Consider the following 19,281-nt stretch of genomic DNA (forward strand, 5'->3'; position numbering starts at 1 on the left):
CAACTTGAAACAATACAGAGTAGGTATATATATATATATATATAATTCTACACTGGTACTTTGTTCATTTAAAAATACTAAATTAAGGAAACTAATTTGATAAGTAGATCCTATCTTTGACAACATTTTGTTATGATTCTCAGTATAAATGAGTGAATGGTCTTAATGTTAATTACATCACAGACTAAGTTTTTAACCCACCAAGTATATTTTGATCTTTTTTCCCAGAGGTCTTTTATTAAAAAACCACAAGTAGGACATCTATAGAAATTAGAAGAACATCGATATTCCTTTAATTAATAATTATAACAGGCATTAGGATGTGTTTCGTTCTATAATTCCTTGTAAAAGCATCTGTTGCTCTTATAGGAAGTAAAGTATGGCTGTTTTCCAATAAAGTGTAATAGACAAGTTTCTTAAAATATAATCTTTAATATAAGACTATCCACAAGCTGAGTAATATAAAATATTTTCAAATATCTCATGTATATTCTAAGGACTGCACTTCATTACCTTTGTTACCCAATAAATCCAGACAATAAACATAATTATTTCTACATCCAATAATAAGCATTGATTCCCAGACCACAGGAGAAGAGAAAACTTCTCCAGGAAGTTCATACACACTTTGCAACTGTCCATTCTTAGATTCCAAGATCCACAGTTTCCCATCAGTAGATGCTGCTGCCAGTAACATTTCACTGTTATGGTTGTGGTTACGGAAAACAAAAGGTGTTGAATACACTCTTGCAGTAGTTTCAAATTTCCACCGGAGGTGACCTTTCATACTACAACAGTAGATAAAGCAGTCATGAGAACCAAAAAATATTTCTTGCTCTGATGCTGAGGTACATGGGGATGAAAAGATTGGTTCATTGGTAGAGAATTGCCAGACCTGAAGGGGGATAAAGGCAAAAACAATTCATTCATCTCATTTCAACAGTTCTGTAGACTAAAGCTTTATGAAATTCTTAATAAAATGTGAGAGATGTAGGCTGAATGGTAAATATAGAGGAAATAATACCTTTCTCTGAAAAGTAGCACCCTAGGATTAGACCTCTGTCCCAGTGGTAAAATCTTAACAAAAAACACCAGTGCGCTTATTACATAAATCACCACTATGCATAATATAAATTCATTTCAAACCTCATCCAGAAGTTATTACTAATATGTTCAGAGACAATGATTTTTAAGATAAAACTGCACTGAGTTTCCAGTGTATCTTATTAAAAATTATATCTTACTCTAGTCTCCTGATATAGGAAGAAGGAGGAAGTTAGCTGAAAAGAAAAGTTTATGTGCAGTAAGTTGAACTAAAGCTTTAATCAAAGAGCTATGAGTTGTGTGTCTACACTGTAGATACATACTATTTGCTTATTTCAAAGCTGCTATAGATTACCCTGTCAGCCAATATTTTAAAACACACAGGAAGAAGAAGCCTAAGTCTAAGGTAACGTTCACAAATCCATATTGATATTGACATTGAAGTCGCTCAGTCGTGTCCAACTCTTTGCGACCCCGTGGACTGTAGCCTACCAGGCTCCTCAGTCCATGGAATTTTCTAGGCAAGAGTACTGGAGTGGGTTGCCATTTCCTTCTCCAGGAGATCTTCCCAAGCCAGGGATCAAACCCGGATCTCCCGCATTGTAGGCAGACGCTTTACCGTCTGAGCCACCAGGGAAGTCCATAGTAGCAGCAAAATAAAAAAAGTGGGTATATTCATGATACATGGTGTGTAATCTCAATTTTCTTCCTGACTTGGACAAAATTACTTTAATCTTTCTTTGGCTTATTCAGAGAAGGAAAAAAAAAAGGGCTAAGAACCTTTGCCTCTTCTAACTATTTAGAAATCCAAAGGTGAGAATATATACAAATTACTTTCTAAATAAAAAATATTAAGTGAACTTAATAAAAGATTTCATCACAGGACTTCGCTGGTGGTACAGTGGACGAGATTCTGCATGTCAGTGCAGGCGACATGGACTCGGATCCCTGATCTGGGAATATTCCACATGCTGCAGGCAACTAAAGTCCACGCGCCACAACTACTGAGGCTGTTCTCTAAAGCCCTCAAGTCACAACTATCGAGCCCCTGGGCTGCAACTGCTGAAGTGTGAGTGCCCTAGAGTCTGTGCTCCTGAAGAGGAGAAGCCACTACAATGAGAAGCTTGCGCACTGCAACAAAGAGCAGTCCCGCTCACCACAACCGGGGAAAGCCTGCACACAGAAAGGAAGACCCAACACAACCAAAAACGCAAAACAATTTTAAAAGTTAAAAAAAAGACTTAGAAAAAAGATTTCATCACAAAATAACTGTCACACAGAACAAAAGAAACTGCTAGTGTATAAGGGGCGAAAACAGAATAAAATACACCCAGAAGCAACCATAGCCATCAATGGGCTCACTTATGCTGGAGCTAGTACACTCAAGTCCACAGAATAATCCCTCAAATCAGAAACACAGAAGTTGTGCCATAGTCACTCGTGGGTGAAGAAGTAGAGATTATTATCCTAACAAAAGATCAGGAGCCTACCCTGCTACCCTAATCACTACCCTGATCACGAAGTTGGAAGACGGAACCTTCATACAAAGTAAATTGGGTTCTGTAACAGATTTTGGTTTTCATAGAAAAAGCAGGGGTTTATTTCAATGTTCACAACCTGAATAGAGGTTATAATTAAGTTGGCTAAAAAATGGACAAGGAGGATGGCAAAATTAAAACAATGTTTGGATAGAACCTTTTAAATCTATTAGAGCATCATTCAAAAATGTAAAAATCCACAGGCTAACAATAAAAACAGAACTAGCTTTCAATACGATGGGTCAAAAAATGTTGTAAAAAATTTTACTTTAGTCGTGACCGACTACTATGCTTTTGACAAATATAAGTAAAACAGAACCAGACATTTTTTACCTGTTCTCCAAAGTGAGTAAAGCAGAGTAAATTTCCATCTACACAGCCAATAAAAATATACTGTAGGCAACACCGTGGAGAAGAAAAGAGTGGCTTTCCACAGGAATGTTTCCAAACTCTGTCCCCAGTGGCCTGGCATGGGCAAAACGTAATTCATAGCATTTAAATCATTCTACTCATCAATTACTTTTATAAAACAAATTCATAAACCTCCCAGAGGTAACATCAGAAAATGCTACAGTAGCATGCTATTATAAGTGAAGCTTATATATTATAGCTTGATTATAAATGAAGCTAGTGTACATATACACAGCTATAAAATTAATGAGTGCTATTTATGAGAACTGAGCTAAAAACCTGCAATAAATCCAGGAAAGAAATAACTAGCACATAAACTCTATCCTTAGAATGGACACAAAGTTCTTGATAGAACTGAGAACATTCTGCCAATTTAAAAAATTGGTAAAGGACATAACACAGAACTTAAGATTTTTCTCATCACTCTAGACTTCATGTCAATCATTTTAGTGAATTCTGATCCAGTATTGTGTGGACTGTATCTAGTTGAGATCTACTTTGATTTTCAGAATTCCAAGCAAAAGTAAAAAATATTAAAGAAAAATAGGTAATAAAATCAGTAAATATTATTTTATGCCTACAGGATTTATAGCCAGTAAAAGTCCTCCCAGTGTAGCAAAATACAAGTGAGATGGAATCAGGCTCAAACAAGGAGAAGAAAAAATAGTTCCTCCACATTTCAACTTCCAAACACACTTCTTTTTCTGTAAATAAGAAAGTAAAATTTTTAAAGAGCAAAAAAGAAAGCAAATTAATTGGTTTCTGAGGGTGATTCACAAAATCAATATATCCTGTCCCTTTTAAAGTTACATGTGTCTAGTTAATATAATTTTTATTTTTAGTATAAAAGTAATACATACTTACTGTGGAGAATCAAGTTAGTATAAAAAGAAGGCAAAAGGCAATACCCAGAGATTACTACTACCATTTTAGCATTTTTGCCTTGTGATCTTTTTGGCATACACACACACATACAGTTTAATATACCTGAGATCATTTTGAATATCATACACTTTGTATATAATTTAGCTCACTTATTCTGTAAAACTTGTTAAACATTATATTAATGGGTCATATCCCATATGAACATAAAATACTCTCTCTACCCTATTTGTAACTAATTTCTTGGTAGTATAAATAACTTGGAAATAAGATATTCTGGTGCTTACATTTATCCATGTTTCTGATTATTTTGCCACAATAGATTCCTAGAATTTTACTGAGTCAAAGGATATGAAATTGTTACCTATTCAAATTGTCAAACAGTCTTCCTCAAAAGCTTACCTCCCACAACTCTCATCAGCATTTAATGTTACCCTCTAAGCTAATAACATTTGCTTCTCTATCTTTAAAGTTTTAAATTTTCATTCCTTTGATTCTTAAACATTATATAAATTTATATACATTTACTAGCCATTTCTTCTTAAGGGTCCTGTCCACTTATATCCTTTGTTGAATATTTTTCTATCTGGACCTTTACATTTTTCTTACAGATTCACATTTGCTCTTCATTTCATTTATACTTATGAGCTTTAACTATGTCATATTTGTTTCAAAAATTTTTCCCAACTTAATTCTTTTTAATTTTATAATTCTTAAATTTTAAAATTTCATGTAATCAGGTTCTTACATAAAATATCTTATTGATATTTTTGTGATTCTCTTCTTTCTATTGTCAATGGTAAATTCTAAGTTCTTTATATTTCAAAACAGCAAATTTATATTTCTGAGCAGCAGATTTGTGAAAATTTGGTAAGGAAGTTAAAAATATCTTGAGAGATTAAGGCTGTTAATTAATCCCTTAATCTTCCCAGATCACAAACTTAGAAAATAGTTAATACCTGCTCCCCTAGTCAACACCACCTGATGATTTCATGCTCTTCCATTTATGCTTATGGTGTAAAGCTGACAAACTGAATTCTTACATATATATCCAAAGCGTATGCATGCTGGTCATGAGATCCAATGTAAAGAAGTCCTGTGGTTGGATCCATGGTTGCTGAGGTTTTGACAGCATCCTCAGTACTAAACATCCAGTATTTTTCTCCACTATTACTTTTCAGAACATAAACTAACCCATTATAACAGCCTGTTGGCAAACAAAATATTAAAATGAGATTTAGATATGTCACTGGAAAATAATTCTTTGGCTTAAATCATAACAACATATATTTGATGCTCTTTATGTGTACTTAGGCTCTATGTTTGGCTCAGATTTACAGTTCAGCAAAACAGACATGAACAGTAACCACTTATGTAAAAAAACCTTTTCAGTAAGGACACCTTACATTTTCAAGGTACTAAGAAGTGCTTCACTACCAAGAAAACAATGAACGTGAGCATGCTGCAGCAGAAGAGGCTGTGACAGACCTGGATTCAGATCTCGTCATGGCCATCCTTTGGGCAAATCATCTAGCACTGCTGGGCCTCAGATTATTCTTCTGCTGAATGTGGATACAACTACATCCAGGGTTATTGCGATAATTAGGATCAATGCCCAGTACATAAAAAGTGTTCAATAAATGCTAATATTGGGACTTCCCTGACAGTCTAGCCAAAAGAAAAAGAAATGCTGGATTCTCTGGTGATCTAGTGGTTAAGAATCTGCTTGCCAATGCAGAGGACACAGGTTCTGTACCAGGTTGGGGAGGATCTCAATACCACAGAGTAGCTAAGCCCATGCGACACAACTACTGAGCCTGTGCTCTAGAGCCTGGGAACTGCAACTACAGAAGACCATGTGCCCAAGAGCCAGTGCTCCACAAGAGAAGCCACTGCAATGAGAAGCCTGCACACCTCAATTAAGAGTAGGCCCCGCTCACTGCAACTAGAGAAAGCTTGTGTGCAGCAATGAAGACTCAGTGCAGCCAAATAAATCAATAAATCTTAAAAAGAAATGCTAATGTTAACAATATGAATATTCACTGGAAGGATTGATGCTGAAGCTGAAGCTCCAATACTCTAGCCACCTAATGTGAAGACCCGACTCACTGGAAAAGACCCTGATGCTGGGAGATTGAAGGCAAAAGGAGAAAAGGATAGCAGAGGATGAAATGGTTAGATGGCATCACCAACTCCACGGATGTGAATCTGAGCAAACTCCAAGCAATAGTGAAGGACAGGGAAGCCTGGTGTGCTACAGTCCATGGGGGTCACAAAGAGTTGAACACCACTCAGGAACTTAACAACAAATGTTTACTGACCTTTTATCTTATGGAGGGTACTACTGTTAGAATTTTATTCCTATTAACTCATGTAATCCTCACAGTGAAGTGTGACTATATGAACATTTTATAGAGGACAAAATTGAAGCACAGAGAGTTGTTATAGGAGAGTTATGGGCAAAACTACTCAGGCAGTAAGTGGCAGAGCAAGCATCTGAATTCAAGAAGTCCAGCTCCAGAGCCTATTGTCTTGACAACTATAGTAGACTGATTTTTTTAAATGCTGCTTGGATGAGAAGACAGAGCAGGAGTCTCTGACTTGCTGGGGCCAAAAAAACCCTCCAGTTGGAAGTTGGAGTGGTCAAAACCTACAAAGTAAAGATCACTCAAGTTTCTGGAGTGCACATAAGTCAGGGGAAGTGAAATCTAGGCATTGGCCCAACACTCTGGGTGGTTCCACCTATGATTATAACCACTGCTGCCCACTTGAGGCTCAATTTCCAGAGTATCTGCTGTGCTTTCTTCTGGCAGTTACTGCTCAGAAGGGAAAGGACAGCCTACTTAGTGAAGATGAAGAGAAATGTCCTATATAGTGGAGTACACCAGGAATAGCTGGGTAATGAGAACATTCTTTCAGTTTGGCTCCAGAAGAAAATGTTTTGTGACCTTATGTTAGGCAAAGATCTCCTGGATATGACATCAAAAGCAGGATCTGTAAAAGAAATTATAAAGTAGACATCATTGAAATTAAGAACTTCTCTTCAAAAGACACTGTTAAGGGACTTCCCCCTCACGGTCCAGTGGTTAAGACTTCGGGCTTCCACTGTAGGGGGCATGGGTTTGATCCCTGGTCAGAGAACTAAGATCCTGCAAGCCGGGACAAAAAGCAGATCAGTGGCTGGTGGGAGGGATAGGAGGAGGAATGACTATAAAGTGAAACACAAATTTTCTGGAGCAATGGACTCGTAACTGTGGTAGTGGTTACATGAGAGTATGTATCTGTCAAAATACAGAACTGTGTATCACTGTATATAAACCACACATTAATAAAAAAATAAAGTACTAAGGGATAGTTACCAACACTGAATTGGATATTTGAAAATTGCTGAGAATCTTAAAAGTTCTCATCCCAGGAAAAGAAAACGGTAACTGTGTCAGGTGATGTAGGCTAACTAGACTTACTGTGGTAAGCATTTTGCAATATACACACACATCAAATCATTATATTGTATACCTTAAACTAATAAAATGTCATATGTCAATTACATCTCAATAAACCTGGGAATTTTTTAAAAAGAAAAAAAAGGACTAAGTGACCACCATGTGCCACAAGCTTTGGGTAGACACTTGGGATGCAAACAATAACCTCAATGAGCTGACTTTCATGGACAAGGGATTACTCATAGTCATATGTGTAACTGAAAGTTTCTTGTAGCAAAATTCTCAAAATATAGGTTTTCAATAGGAAAGGATCACACTTAGATTCAAGTAGATTCTAGCCAGGATAACTTAAGTGTGGAGATATATTCCTAAGTATTTAGACTGAAAAGCTTTGGTAAACAGATTCCATGAGCACTAAAGTAAAACTTAGTATAGTTTGGGGGAGGGGTAAAAAGAAAGTGATAGTCAAGGAGACATTATACTTGAACCCCCATATCTTTGTAAAGTAAAAGTCACCTGCACCTTAAGGAAATGGAGTAGCAGGTAATAGCTAACACTCAATGAGCACTTAGTCTGTCCCTGAAAAAGAAAGTAAAAGTGTTAGTCACTCAATCTTTTTGCAATACCCATGGACTGTAGCCCACCAGGCTCCTCTATCCATGGAATTCTCCAGGCAATACTGGAGTGGGTCAGCATTCCTTTCTCCAGGAGATCTTTCCAACCCAGGGATTGAACCCAGCTCCCTTGCATTACAGGCAGATTCTTTACTGTCTGATCCACCAGGTATGTACTCAAGGATTCACAAGCAATTATCACATTTAATCCTCTCAGCTCTATGATCATTGTGGTAGTTTTAAAATATATCCACATATCCTTTGATACTCTTCCTTTCAAGAGGTGGAGCCAATTCCCCTCCCTTTGAGTGTGGGCCAGACTTAATGATGTGCTTCTAATAACAGAATAAAGCATGAATGATGATTTACAACTTTAGACACTAAAAGTACTGCATTTTCCCTCTCATTCTCTTGGGTCACTCAGAGAGAAGCCCATGGGGCAAGAATCTGAAGCTTCCTGTCAAAACTCAGCAAAGAACTAGTCTTGTTTAGCCACACTGTAAGCCATCTTGGAAGCAGATTTCGCCAGCTCAAGTCAAGCCTTCACATGGTTGCAGCCACAGGAGAAACCCTGAGCCAGAACTTTCAGCTAAGCTCCTCCTAAATTCCTGATCCACACAAACTGTGAAATAGTAAATGTTTATTGCTCTAAACCATTAAGTTTGGGAATAATTTGTGATGCAGCACCATGTTTTATTTATTATGCCCATATACTCATGAGAAAACTGAAGTTCTAGGGAGTTCCACAACTTGTTGAAGGTCACAGAGCGGGTTAATAGCCTTAGAGCTAGGTTCAGACCTAGAAACTCTGACCCAAGGCCCACACTGTGAATCAGCATGTAATTATTATTCTTTGACAGAAACCAAACCCACTATACACAGGTTTTTAAAATTTAACTAGGCTCTTCTGGTATTTTCATATGGTAATTCCATTTAACGCTATAAACCTCAAATTCAGAAACTTACCCACTACAATAAAGTTTCCACACTTAGATACACATGCTGAGGATTCAATGCGATCTCCTAAAATCTGTTCCCATTTCACCTTTCCAGAGTAAAGATCAACTGCTATCATTCTATGAGAATGGGAGCCAATGTACACAGTTGCAGATGACTTATCAAGAGCTGGTATTACAAGCAGAGGTGAAGCATCCACACATTTGCCTGTGTCTGACCTCCACCTCACACGAAACTCCATTTTCTCAGCCCTAATCACAGGTGTGTCCTCTTCAGAAACTTCTACAACACAGGATGGATCTTCTGACTTCCCAATAAGAGGTGGAGTACTTAGGCTTTCTCTATTTTCAATGTCAGTCTGTGAATTTAAATCAGAAGAATAGGTTGAAGGGCAATGTCCCAACTTAGTTAAATACCTATCAGTATTCAAAGACAAAATCTGGTTCCCTCTGCTCAGTGCAATAAAAGCATTGATCTCATTGTCACAATCTAAAGGCATGACAGTTTCCTGATGTAAAGATTTTCCACTGGTTTCCTCTTGAGTAGCATCGCTGAATTTTCTTTTCATGGCCTGATTCTTGCTAAGTGTCAGATCTTTATTTGAAAACACTGTTTGAAGGATGTGATTGTAAATCTCTAAAATAGAACTGCTGAGAATAATTTCCAGAAGCCCAGGTACTGATGTACCAACAAGGTTTTCAATCTCATTGAGGAGCCGTATGGATTTCAAGGAATCTCCACCACTGTTTAAGAAGAGTGACTCATCAGGAATCTTCAAAGCATCTTCCGAGAGACTCAGAACAGACTACAGATTGGAGAAGGGAGAAATACATTGATGTTCAAGGCCTAAAATCAGCATTTACAGTAATATAAGTGACAGTACTTACATTAATGAGATGAACACAAAACACACAAAATAAATTTTAACATGATTTTCTATATAGTAAAGGAGACCCTCATCATCCTACCAACGGTGTGACAAGCCTACCCTAGGACTGCAAATTATGCTTCCCTTAAGAGCAGTTTTCCTATCCACACAATAAGAAATGAAATTATAAAAACATCTGATATACTAATTATAAAACCCACAAGATAATAACATCTGATATTTCTATAATATAGGGATAGTTATTTTCATTAACTTCACATATATATATATCAGAATTATTTTCCACAAATCTAAAAATGAAGTAGAGAATACTTTTATTTAGATACCCTCTATTTTTCAGATAAGACTATACAAACACATCCTTCTTTAAGAAAACTCCATATTTTAAGAAAAATTATACTGACCTATAAATCAAAGGTAAATATATATATTTCAAAAAAAGGTTTTGATTGTTTTATATATATATGTGTGTGTGTATATATATATATTTATATATGTGTGTGTGTATATATATATATATATAAATTCCCTTAAGCAGAAACATACACATCATTGAAACTTCTGGAATAATGACGTTAAAAGCCTTTATACCACAGGCTGTGGTACAGCAAGATTGGGCTTTTTTTCCTACTCTGACAAGTATAACTGTATTCAACTATCTTGCTTAGGGAAAACCTACGGCAAGAGAAGTTTTGTCTATTTGTGCCTTTTATGACTACTACCTCACTTCCTCACTCAGTGGAGAAGGACATGGCAACCCACTCCAGTACTCTTGCTTGGAGAATCCCATGGAAGGAGGAGCCTGGTGGGCTACAGTCCATGGGGTTGTAAAGAGTCGGACAAGACTGAGCGACTTCACTCACTCAGTTACCTCACTTCCAATAAATCTCTCTACAGGGAGCTTAATCTAATCTTGCATTACAGAACCTAACTTTTATTTTAATACAAATTGAATAAACAAAGCTATGCTACTTAACATCTGGACAGCAGTTAACATTCTTAGAAAATTTTATCAGACTTATTAAGATGCTACATTCCCTGAAGATATACAATGACTTCTTTATAACCACAAATTTGTATCTTAAAAGTTGTACCTTCCACAAATGGTGTAATTTTTCCCAAAGTTCCTCTTTTCCACTGAGCTTACACTCAGACCTCAAGTCTCTGTAGTTTAAATATATCTTATTTAGCTCAGAAACATCAATTTTGCCTTAATATAAAAGAAAAAAACAACTTTTAAATTTCAGCTTGAACCCTTCATATCTTCATTAGTCACAATAGACACGTTTTTCATTGTTAAGGTTAGAAATCCCATAGAATAGTTTGTCATAGATAATCAATAATAAAGAAAGCAGCCCCATACTATCCAGAATGTAGTAAGTATCAGATAAGAAGAAAGGAGGGGCTAATGTTCATCTCATTTAAAGAGTTAAAGAAATAGTACTATTTACTAAGCAATTACCACATTTTGAAATAAATATTAAAGATAAAATTGGGAAAGTAATAGAATTTGGTGATTAAGAGTACATGTTTTGAAGTCAAACAGTTCTCAATAGAATTTCAACTCTAACTAGCAATGTGATTTTGGGAAAATTATTTAATCTCTTAAGACTTATTTTTCACATCAATAAATGGGAATAATACCACCTACTCACAGGATTTTCTGAAATAAAATGAATTACTTTTACAAAGTATTTAACAGAGGGTCTACCACAATATATATTAGTATTACTTATAATGATAAGGATTTAAGTGGTCTTTAAACTAGTTAGGAACACAATTACAATCATTTGGCACCAAAACAAAGCAGCTTCAAATTATTTTACCATGAGATGTAAATGGCAGAGAATTAATTAACACAAGCTCATCTGGGATGGCATGACTTGGAAGATGTTTCTGCAATTCTTCAAAGATGTAATCCTTTACTAAATCATTTTTAGTCACCATGAACAAAATCAATTTTTCCTGGTTATACCATGTAACTGCACAAGACTCCACTTGTTGAAGACCTTCAGCAATCTATGAGAGAGATTATCCAAATCCGCCAATGAGGACATTTAAAAATAAACTTCCTAAATGCTCTGAAGTCAACAAATTAAATTCTGGAATTCCCTAGAGATTAAAAAAAAAATTCTTTCCTACCATCACTATTACCAGCACACAGGGTTCTTAATGTTTTCCAAAAATGACAGCACCCAGAGCAAAATAAATTTACTTTCACAGTTATAAAAATCCATTTTGTCACTTATTTAAAAAAAAAAAAAAAAAACTCTCTTCAACCTGAGAGTAAAGTGCACAATGAATTATCCATGTCTTCTATTGTAATTCATCATTAATACAAAAGTCTTAAGTCTAAATAATACTGATAGAGAACCCTGGCAAAGCAAATTAGTTATGGCTGCCTCTAATACCTATGTATGTTAATAGATATTTTAATATTTGAACATTTCTACCTGTCGTACAAGTTCTATGTTAAGACGTTTGCCATGACGTTTGATCTGACTGTCCTTTCGTCCCAAGAAAAATATCTCTCCATCTTTTATAGTCACAAAGTCTCCTGTGGCTCTCATTGTGCCAAGTGGTACCGTCATTTCACCATCAAGAAAACATACTCTATTTCTGCCACCTTCATAAGATATAAACAACAATGTAGTAAAAATATTTAGGGAAAATTAAAACCATGAAGTCAGAACATTTTCAAAAGCTCCATTACTAAGTTTAAAAGTGTTAATATATATATAAAATTGGGGACTCACTTTTAAATGTTATCTGATAAAATTATATACAATAACAATCTTAGTAAAATAAGCAAAGTGATAAAATTTATTTCTAAAAATATATAAGTGATTAAGAACATTTAAAAAATAATGTTAAAAATTTAAATATTCTAATTAAATAAAATTCAGGCTATAAACAGAAATACAAACAACCAAGTTACAGTTCCCAAATTGCTTTTCTATCTTCCCTTAGAGTATTAGACCCAGTTATCTAAAATAATCATGTAACTTATTAAATGTTTCATTGACTGTGATGATGAGATTAAAAATTACCATCACTGAAAAGATTACCAGATTTAAGAAAAACTGAGGAAAGAATAAAATTAACACAGACTTTTTTTCTTGGAAAAAAAAAATCATTCCCAATCAACAAATGTAGAACAACCTAAAAATACTTGGCCATTGCCTTCTTGAATTGTGAAACCATTAGTATCTCTGACTTCAACTACTGTTCCAAGCAGTGGAAATCCCAGTTGTACAGGCAATTCACATCTATGAAGAAACAACAACCCAAAACAAATTTTAAAATTTTCACTTGAATAAAATATTCACCAATATATTTAAATCACTTTGTACCAAATGAAGAAAAAAAGTTTCTGTTATAACTCAAAGACTGCCAAGTGGAAAAGGTTAGGTGGAAAAGTTATGTGTTAACAAAAGACTTTAGCAGAATCTGTAGTATCAGTTTTCTGAATTCCCAGCATAGAATTCTAGATAAAATAGTGTTTCTAAAATAATGACTCCAGTGCCTATCAAAAACACTATTTGTGTTTAGATACTGGAAAAATACCCTCTCTCTACTCTTCGTAGTAACTGAAACCCATACTTCAAAGTAGAGTTAAGAATCTTCTCTGGAATCCTGTAGAAAGTCGCCCAACTTGATACCTCTGTGATGCCATAAATATTAAATATTTGTGTTTTATTGCCTACTCCTCTCCAGCTTTTGAGAACAGTTAATGATGGAAATGCTTCACCACCAAGGGCCAATATGCGAAGAGAAGTATTGGTGGATAAAACAGTTGACTTGATGAGCTGAGATCCAAATCTTCTAAGCAATGTCGGCGTTGCCTGTAAATACATCAAAAATAAACTATTTTTTCCCCCTTCACTTCTTTAAAAAATAAATTGTAGTAATTAGTTCAAAGTTTAACATTGGGAGCTCACATGGAAATTAAGGCTGTGTTTACTAAATGGCAAATCGTATTTGGAAACCTACTGAAGCACCATTATTACCTTTTTAATGTTGATATAAATTTTGCTTTAGTAAAAAACTTAAGCACAGTATTGTTTTATTATGCAATTTATGGACAAAAAGGTTTAAAGATAAAAACAACAAAATCTATAAAATCAATTTAATTTCCTCTTTCATTATTTCTATGTAGAAAAAGTATACAGTGTTTTTAAAATGTGCTTAAGCAGCACAATGAGTAAAGACTTTAAAAAAGAACTTTATTAAGATAATACTGACATAAATTATACATGTTTAAAGTGTACAAATTTTGAGATATATTGTTGGTGAAACTGTCACCACGATCCAGATAATGAAAATATCCTTCAGCCCTAAAATTACCTGCTGCTGCTGCTGCTAAGTCGCATCAGTCATGTCCGACTCTATGTGACCCCACAGACGGCAGCCCACCAGGCTCCCCCGTCCCTGGGATTCTCCAGGCAAGAACACGGGAGTGGGTTGCCATTTCCTTCTCCAATGCATGAAAGTGGGAAGTGAAAGTGAAGTCGCTCTATGTACCATTATAATTCTGCCCTCCAACTGGACCCCTCCTCCAGCCAACTGCTGACCTATTTTTTGTCACTTATGGTCAGTTGACATTTTTAGAGTTTCATAAAATGGAATAATACAACAAGTATTATTATAACCTGGCTTCTTTCATTCTGTACTGAGTGAAAATGCCTTGTGATTCATGATATATGTATCAATAGTTCATTCTTTTTTGTCTCAGTCTATTCAGGGTGCTATGACAAAATACTATAGACTGGGTAGGATATAAACAACAGAAATGACCCAATGACTTGTCTTATACATGCAGATCTGGACTATGTAAACTACCAGTATGTCACTTCAATGTATAACTTGTCTCAAAAATGTATCTAACTGTGCTCTGACTTCTAACAGGCAGAATAGTCCTCAGATCTTTCTGAAATTGTATCCTGGGCTATAATCCTCAACCTGGCTCAAATAAAATTCTCTGTTTCTTTCTTAGATTGACTAATTTTTCATCAACACATTTTATATTTCCTGAGACATGTTTCATTGCCTATCATACACTCTATCCTAGGAAATGTTTAATTTACGTGAAAAGAATGTGTACTCTGAATTTGGTGGATAGTGCTCTGCATATGGAATTTGGCTGAGAATGTTCAAGTCTTCTTTATTATATGTGCACTGATTTCTGTCTAGTTTTTCATTTAATTACTGAAAGTAGGGTATTAAAATTTCAAACCATTGAGTCAATTTGTTTTTCCTTTTAGTTCTGTCCATTTTTGCTTCATGTATTTGGAACCTCTAATTTTAGGCAAATATCATCTTGTTTATATAACAATGTACTTCTTGATGTATTGACCATTTTTTATTGTTATGAAATGTTTTGTTGCGGATTTTTTGTTTGCTTGTTTGTAGCTTGCCAGGATAAATGTGAATTCTGTCTTCCTTGTGATATGTGGCCACTAATGTTGCTGCTTAGATGACTTTTAAAATATATATTCAGGAATTCCCTGGAGGTCCTGTGGTTAGGACTCAGTGCTTTCATCGCTGTGGCCCAGATTCAATCCCTGGGGGGGAAACTAAGATTCCACAAACTGTGCAGTACAGCCAAAAAATAAATAATAAAATACATATTCTTATTTCCAAGTCTTACTTCCTTAGGGTCACCTTGTGTCTATATAGCTCAGAAGGCAACTGGACAGATTGTCCATACAGATGAATCTGGGAATGGACTGATGTTGGTATTCAGTCTCCAAGTTGTGTCCGACTCTTTGTGAACTGCAGAAAGCCAAGGTTCCCTGTCCCTCACCATCTCCTGGAGTTTTCCCAAGTTCAAGTCCATTGAGTTGGTGATGCCATCCAACCATCTCATCCTCTGTCACCCCCTTCTCCTCTTGCCCTCAATCTGTCCCAGCATCAGGGTCTTTTCCAATGAATCGGCTCTTCACATCAGGTGGCCAAAGTATTGGAGCTTCCAGCTTCAGTATTGGTCCTTTCAATGAGTATTCAGAGTTGATTTCCATTAGGATTGACTGGTTTGATCTCCTTGCTGTCCAAAAGACTCTCAAGAGTCTTCTCCAGTATCACAGTTCAAAAGCATCAATTCTTTGGCGCTGTGCCTTCTTTATTCAAAATAAAGTCATTTTCAAGTCTAATCCAGCTTGTATTTTCCATGGGCCTTTTTGTATCTCTTATGTAGTCAGCCAGCAATGTGCTTGACCTCCTCACCACTGAAACTTCAGGCCACAGACTCCCAGTTTAAAAACTCAGCAGTTTTTAAAAACATAATCACTTTTCAGATAGTTGTATGTCTATAGTTGATTTCCAAGTGTGGAAATGGCTATTTTTGTCAGTTTTCTCCAGCTTTATAGTTGCTTTTTGGGGGAGAAGATTTGCCAGTCTCCTCACTTGGCCACAGTTACAGGTTCCATGTGAGTATTTTTAAATGGCTTCTTTCAATAAAAGCTAAAAGGACAGCCTGAATTTTTAATTCAGGGAGGTTATTTAAGGTTATGGCGTGTCAAAATATTTAAGTAGTAGGTTGACCCTCCATCCCAGCATGTACTTATTGTTAAGTCAATTTCTTAACTGTCCCACCAAGAGTCTTATCATAAGGAAAATCTCCTGTCACAATGATGGCTGAGGGCTTCCCTGATGGCTCAGTGCTGAAGAATCTGCCTGCCAATGCAGGAGACCTGGGTTTGACCCATGACCCAGGAATATCTTACATGCTGCAAGGCAACTAAGCCCATGTGCCACAACTCTTGGGCCTGGGCTCTACAGCCTGGGAGCCACAACTGCTAAAGCCCACATACCCTACCGCCCATGCTCCACAACAAAAGAAGCCACTGCAACGAGAAGCCCACGCACGGCAACTAGAGGAGCCCCCACTTGCCACAACTAGAGGAAAGTCTGGCAGCAATGAAGACTCAGAATAGCCAAAAATAAATAAAATCCTAAAAAAAAAGATGGCCAAATGGTTCTGTTCTCCATTTTCAATAAGGTGAATCTGAAATATTCTGGCCTAATTTCTAGTGTTAAGTATAATGTCAACTTTGAACTCTATAAATAAATGCACAACTATCAATATTTAGCAAGGTAAAAGCACAATAACACTTTTCAGATACTCATATAAACGGAAATTATGAATTTAGTGGCACAATACAACTCAATATCCTTTGCAACCAATCGTCACAGGCATAAGAAAACAGGACTTGGCAAATGACAGGGGGAAAAAAGCAATTAGAAAATGTTACAGTTTCTTCTAAATTGTCTAAGTAGAAATTCATGTAAAAATGAAAAACACTTATAGTGACAATTTGGTAGCTAGAAATCTAAGATTCTGCTCTAACTAAAATGTTTCACTTTTAAAAGGCATCAAATTTAAATAATGTAACACTGTTACCCAGAGTATGCAAAAAATGCCCAAATATACTTTAGGTTTGTGAGAAACTAAATACTGAGCCTTTCTTCACAGGAGAAAACTCCTTACTCTTGAAATAAAGAGGTTCTTAATTTCCTCAAACACTTAGTCCATCTCACTTTAGTGCCTTTCTCCCCCACAATAATTCAAGATATTTTATTTTTTCAAATTTTTAAAACTTTAATAGCATATATTCTCTTTGAAAGCTTTTAAGACCCTTGCTTAGTATTCAGTTAGATTTGGACAAGGTTATTAGTAAATAAAATCTGTACAAGGAGCCATTACAAAGTCAAATGTGATCTGCAAATAATATTTCAGGTAAGTATATACCGTGAGTTATATCAAATTACAATGAAGTTATATGTGAAAACTGCTGTATATTGGGAACAGAGTTAGTAAGTATGTATCCATTTCTCAGAAGGATCTATGATCCCAAAAAGGTTAAAAACCAATGCTAAAGTAAATTTATCTGAGATTGTGCTAAAACATTAAGCACAGGGATCAGATTTAAAGAGGCATAACACACTGACAACATACAAGGGAAGTTTCCTTTCTCTAAGTAACTATCACTCAAATCTATTAAGGAACTTATTATATTTTTTATGCTCCTTGAATTTTATAGGAAAATAAAAGCTATATTAAAATCTTGCCCAGGTTCACAGAATAATTCACCAACAGATGAGAAAATTTATATCACTGATCCCCAGCAAGCCACATTCCTATAATGATTTCATTTATGTATCTATATCTATACGCATATATATAAGATTTTTTTAAATAGGATGAAAAACACATTGCCCAAAAAGAAAGTCAGCATCAAATTTTGTCTCTGGGGAAGAAATTTAATGTCCTCTCAAGTCTCATTTTTAAAATTTTTTATTTATCATGATCTGCATATAATTCTATTAATTAACCACTTACAATGAAATATCTGAAGGCTAGTGTACCAGTCACATGAAGTGAAGTCGCTCAGTAGTGTCCGACTCTTTGCAACCCCATGGACTGTAGCCTATCAGGCTCCTCCATCCATGGGATTTTCCAGGCAAGAGTGCTGGAGTGGATTGCCATTTACTTTCAGATATATTTTTAAAATCTTTTAAAATGACAAAATTAAAAAATGTTTTTTTTAGGTTAATATAAATATACTGAGGTAAAAATCAGAAAATCTATATTTCTAAGTCAATTATAATTTAACTTACTTAAACCAATTTTTAGTGGGAAACAAAATAAATTCAAAACTTTAAGAAAGGAGAGGCGTATCTTAACAGGTTTAAGTAAAAGTCGAGTTCCTTTAGTTATTATAATATGTACAAATTGCATAGTAAAAGAATTTTCTATTAAATAAACAGAACTGATTTTTTTTTCATTCTCAAACAAAAAGTGATATCATCGGGTGACAGCCCTTGATAATCTAACTAGATTAGCATGAATCCACTGTTAAGAGCTATAGAAATACAAAATATATTCTAACATACTTACAATATTGAACAATGATAGACAAAACATTTTATTTGCTCATAAAATGTACCTGTAAAATAGTCACTCTGTGATGGGAAAACAGAACAGCAGCTAATTTTGATGGGACCATTTTGACAGAAGTTGGCACAATAAGCAAAGAGGCACCACTTGACAAAGCAACAAAGATTTCCACCACAGAAGGATCAAAGGTCAGAGGTGAAGCCAGAAACAAAACATCTTCATGAGTGATTTCAAAAAGCACCCTAAGGCAAGACAGAATGTAATTATGAGAAATGCCTAACATTAATAAACATATATCCTAAAAAAGTATTTATGATCATTAAGTTTCCAGATACTAGCTAGATTTATTTTTCTCTCTTAAAACGGTGCTATTAATTCTAGAACTCGTCTTTATAAATGTAAGGGTTAAAAGCCATTTTAAGCAATATCTACTTTTTACCATAACATATTTTATGCACTTAGGCACTACTTGAAGGGATTTTGTAGATATGATTAAGGTTCCTAATCATCTGACTTTACTCAAAAGGGAGGTTTATCCTGGATTGGCTGGCTTTTCTCAGTTGGAAGGCCTTTAAGAGAGTGTTTAGGGGACTCCCCTAGAAGT

General features: G+C 35.4%; 1 protein-coding gene across 5 annotated transcripts in view; it reads right to left on the reverse strand.

Annotated features, from left to right (window-relative positions):
• Positions 1–207: 207 nt before the first annotated feature.
• AASDH (aminoadipate-semialdehyde dehydrogenase) overlaps positions 208–19,281 on the reverse strand; it is a 28,490-nt gene continuing 9,416 nt past the window's right edge. For 2 of the 5 annotated variants that reach the window (XM_040238257.1, XM_040238258.1), the window contains 11 exons: positions 18,727–18,919; positions 13,382–13,623; positions 12,941–13,047; positions 12,232–12,404; positions 11,605–11,797; positions 10,873–10,988; positions 8,899–9,694; positions 4,919–5,082; positions 3,575–3,697; positions 2,916–3,047; positions 208–895 (listed from right to left, as the gene is read on the reverse strand). In XM_040238257.1, coding sequence (XP_040094191.1) covers positions 482–895; positions 2,916–3,047; positions 3,575–3,697; positions 4,919–5,082; positions 8,899–9,694; positions 10,873–10,988; positions 11,605–11,797; positions 12,232–12,404; positions 12,941–13,047; positions 13,382–13,623; positions 18,727–18,919 — 2,653 coding nt within the window. In that variant the 3' untranslated portion in view covers positions 208–481. Of the gene's footprint in view, positions 896–2,915; positions 3,048–3,574; positions 3,698–4,918; positions 5,083–8,898; positions 9,695–10,872; positions 10,989–11,604; positions 11,798–12,231; positions 12,405–12,940; positions 13,048–13,381; positions 13,624–18,726; positions 18,920–19,281 lie in introns of those variants that run through there. The other 3 variants (XM_040238260.1, XM_040238259.1, XM_040238262.1) reach the window with 3 other exon arrangements.

Source organism: Oryx dammah, unplaced genomic scaffold (assembly GCF_014754425.2).
Source record: "Oryx dammah isolate SB20612 unplaced genomic scaffold, SCBI_Odam_1.1 HiC_scaffold_3, whole genome shotgun sequence".
Lineage (NCBI taxonomy): Eukaryota > Metazoa > Chordata > Mammalia > Artiodactyla > Bovidae > Oryx > Oryx dammah.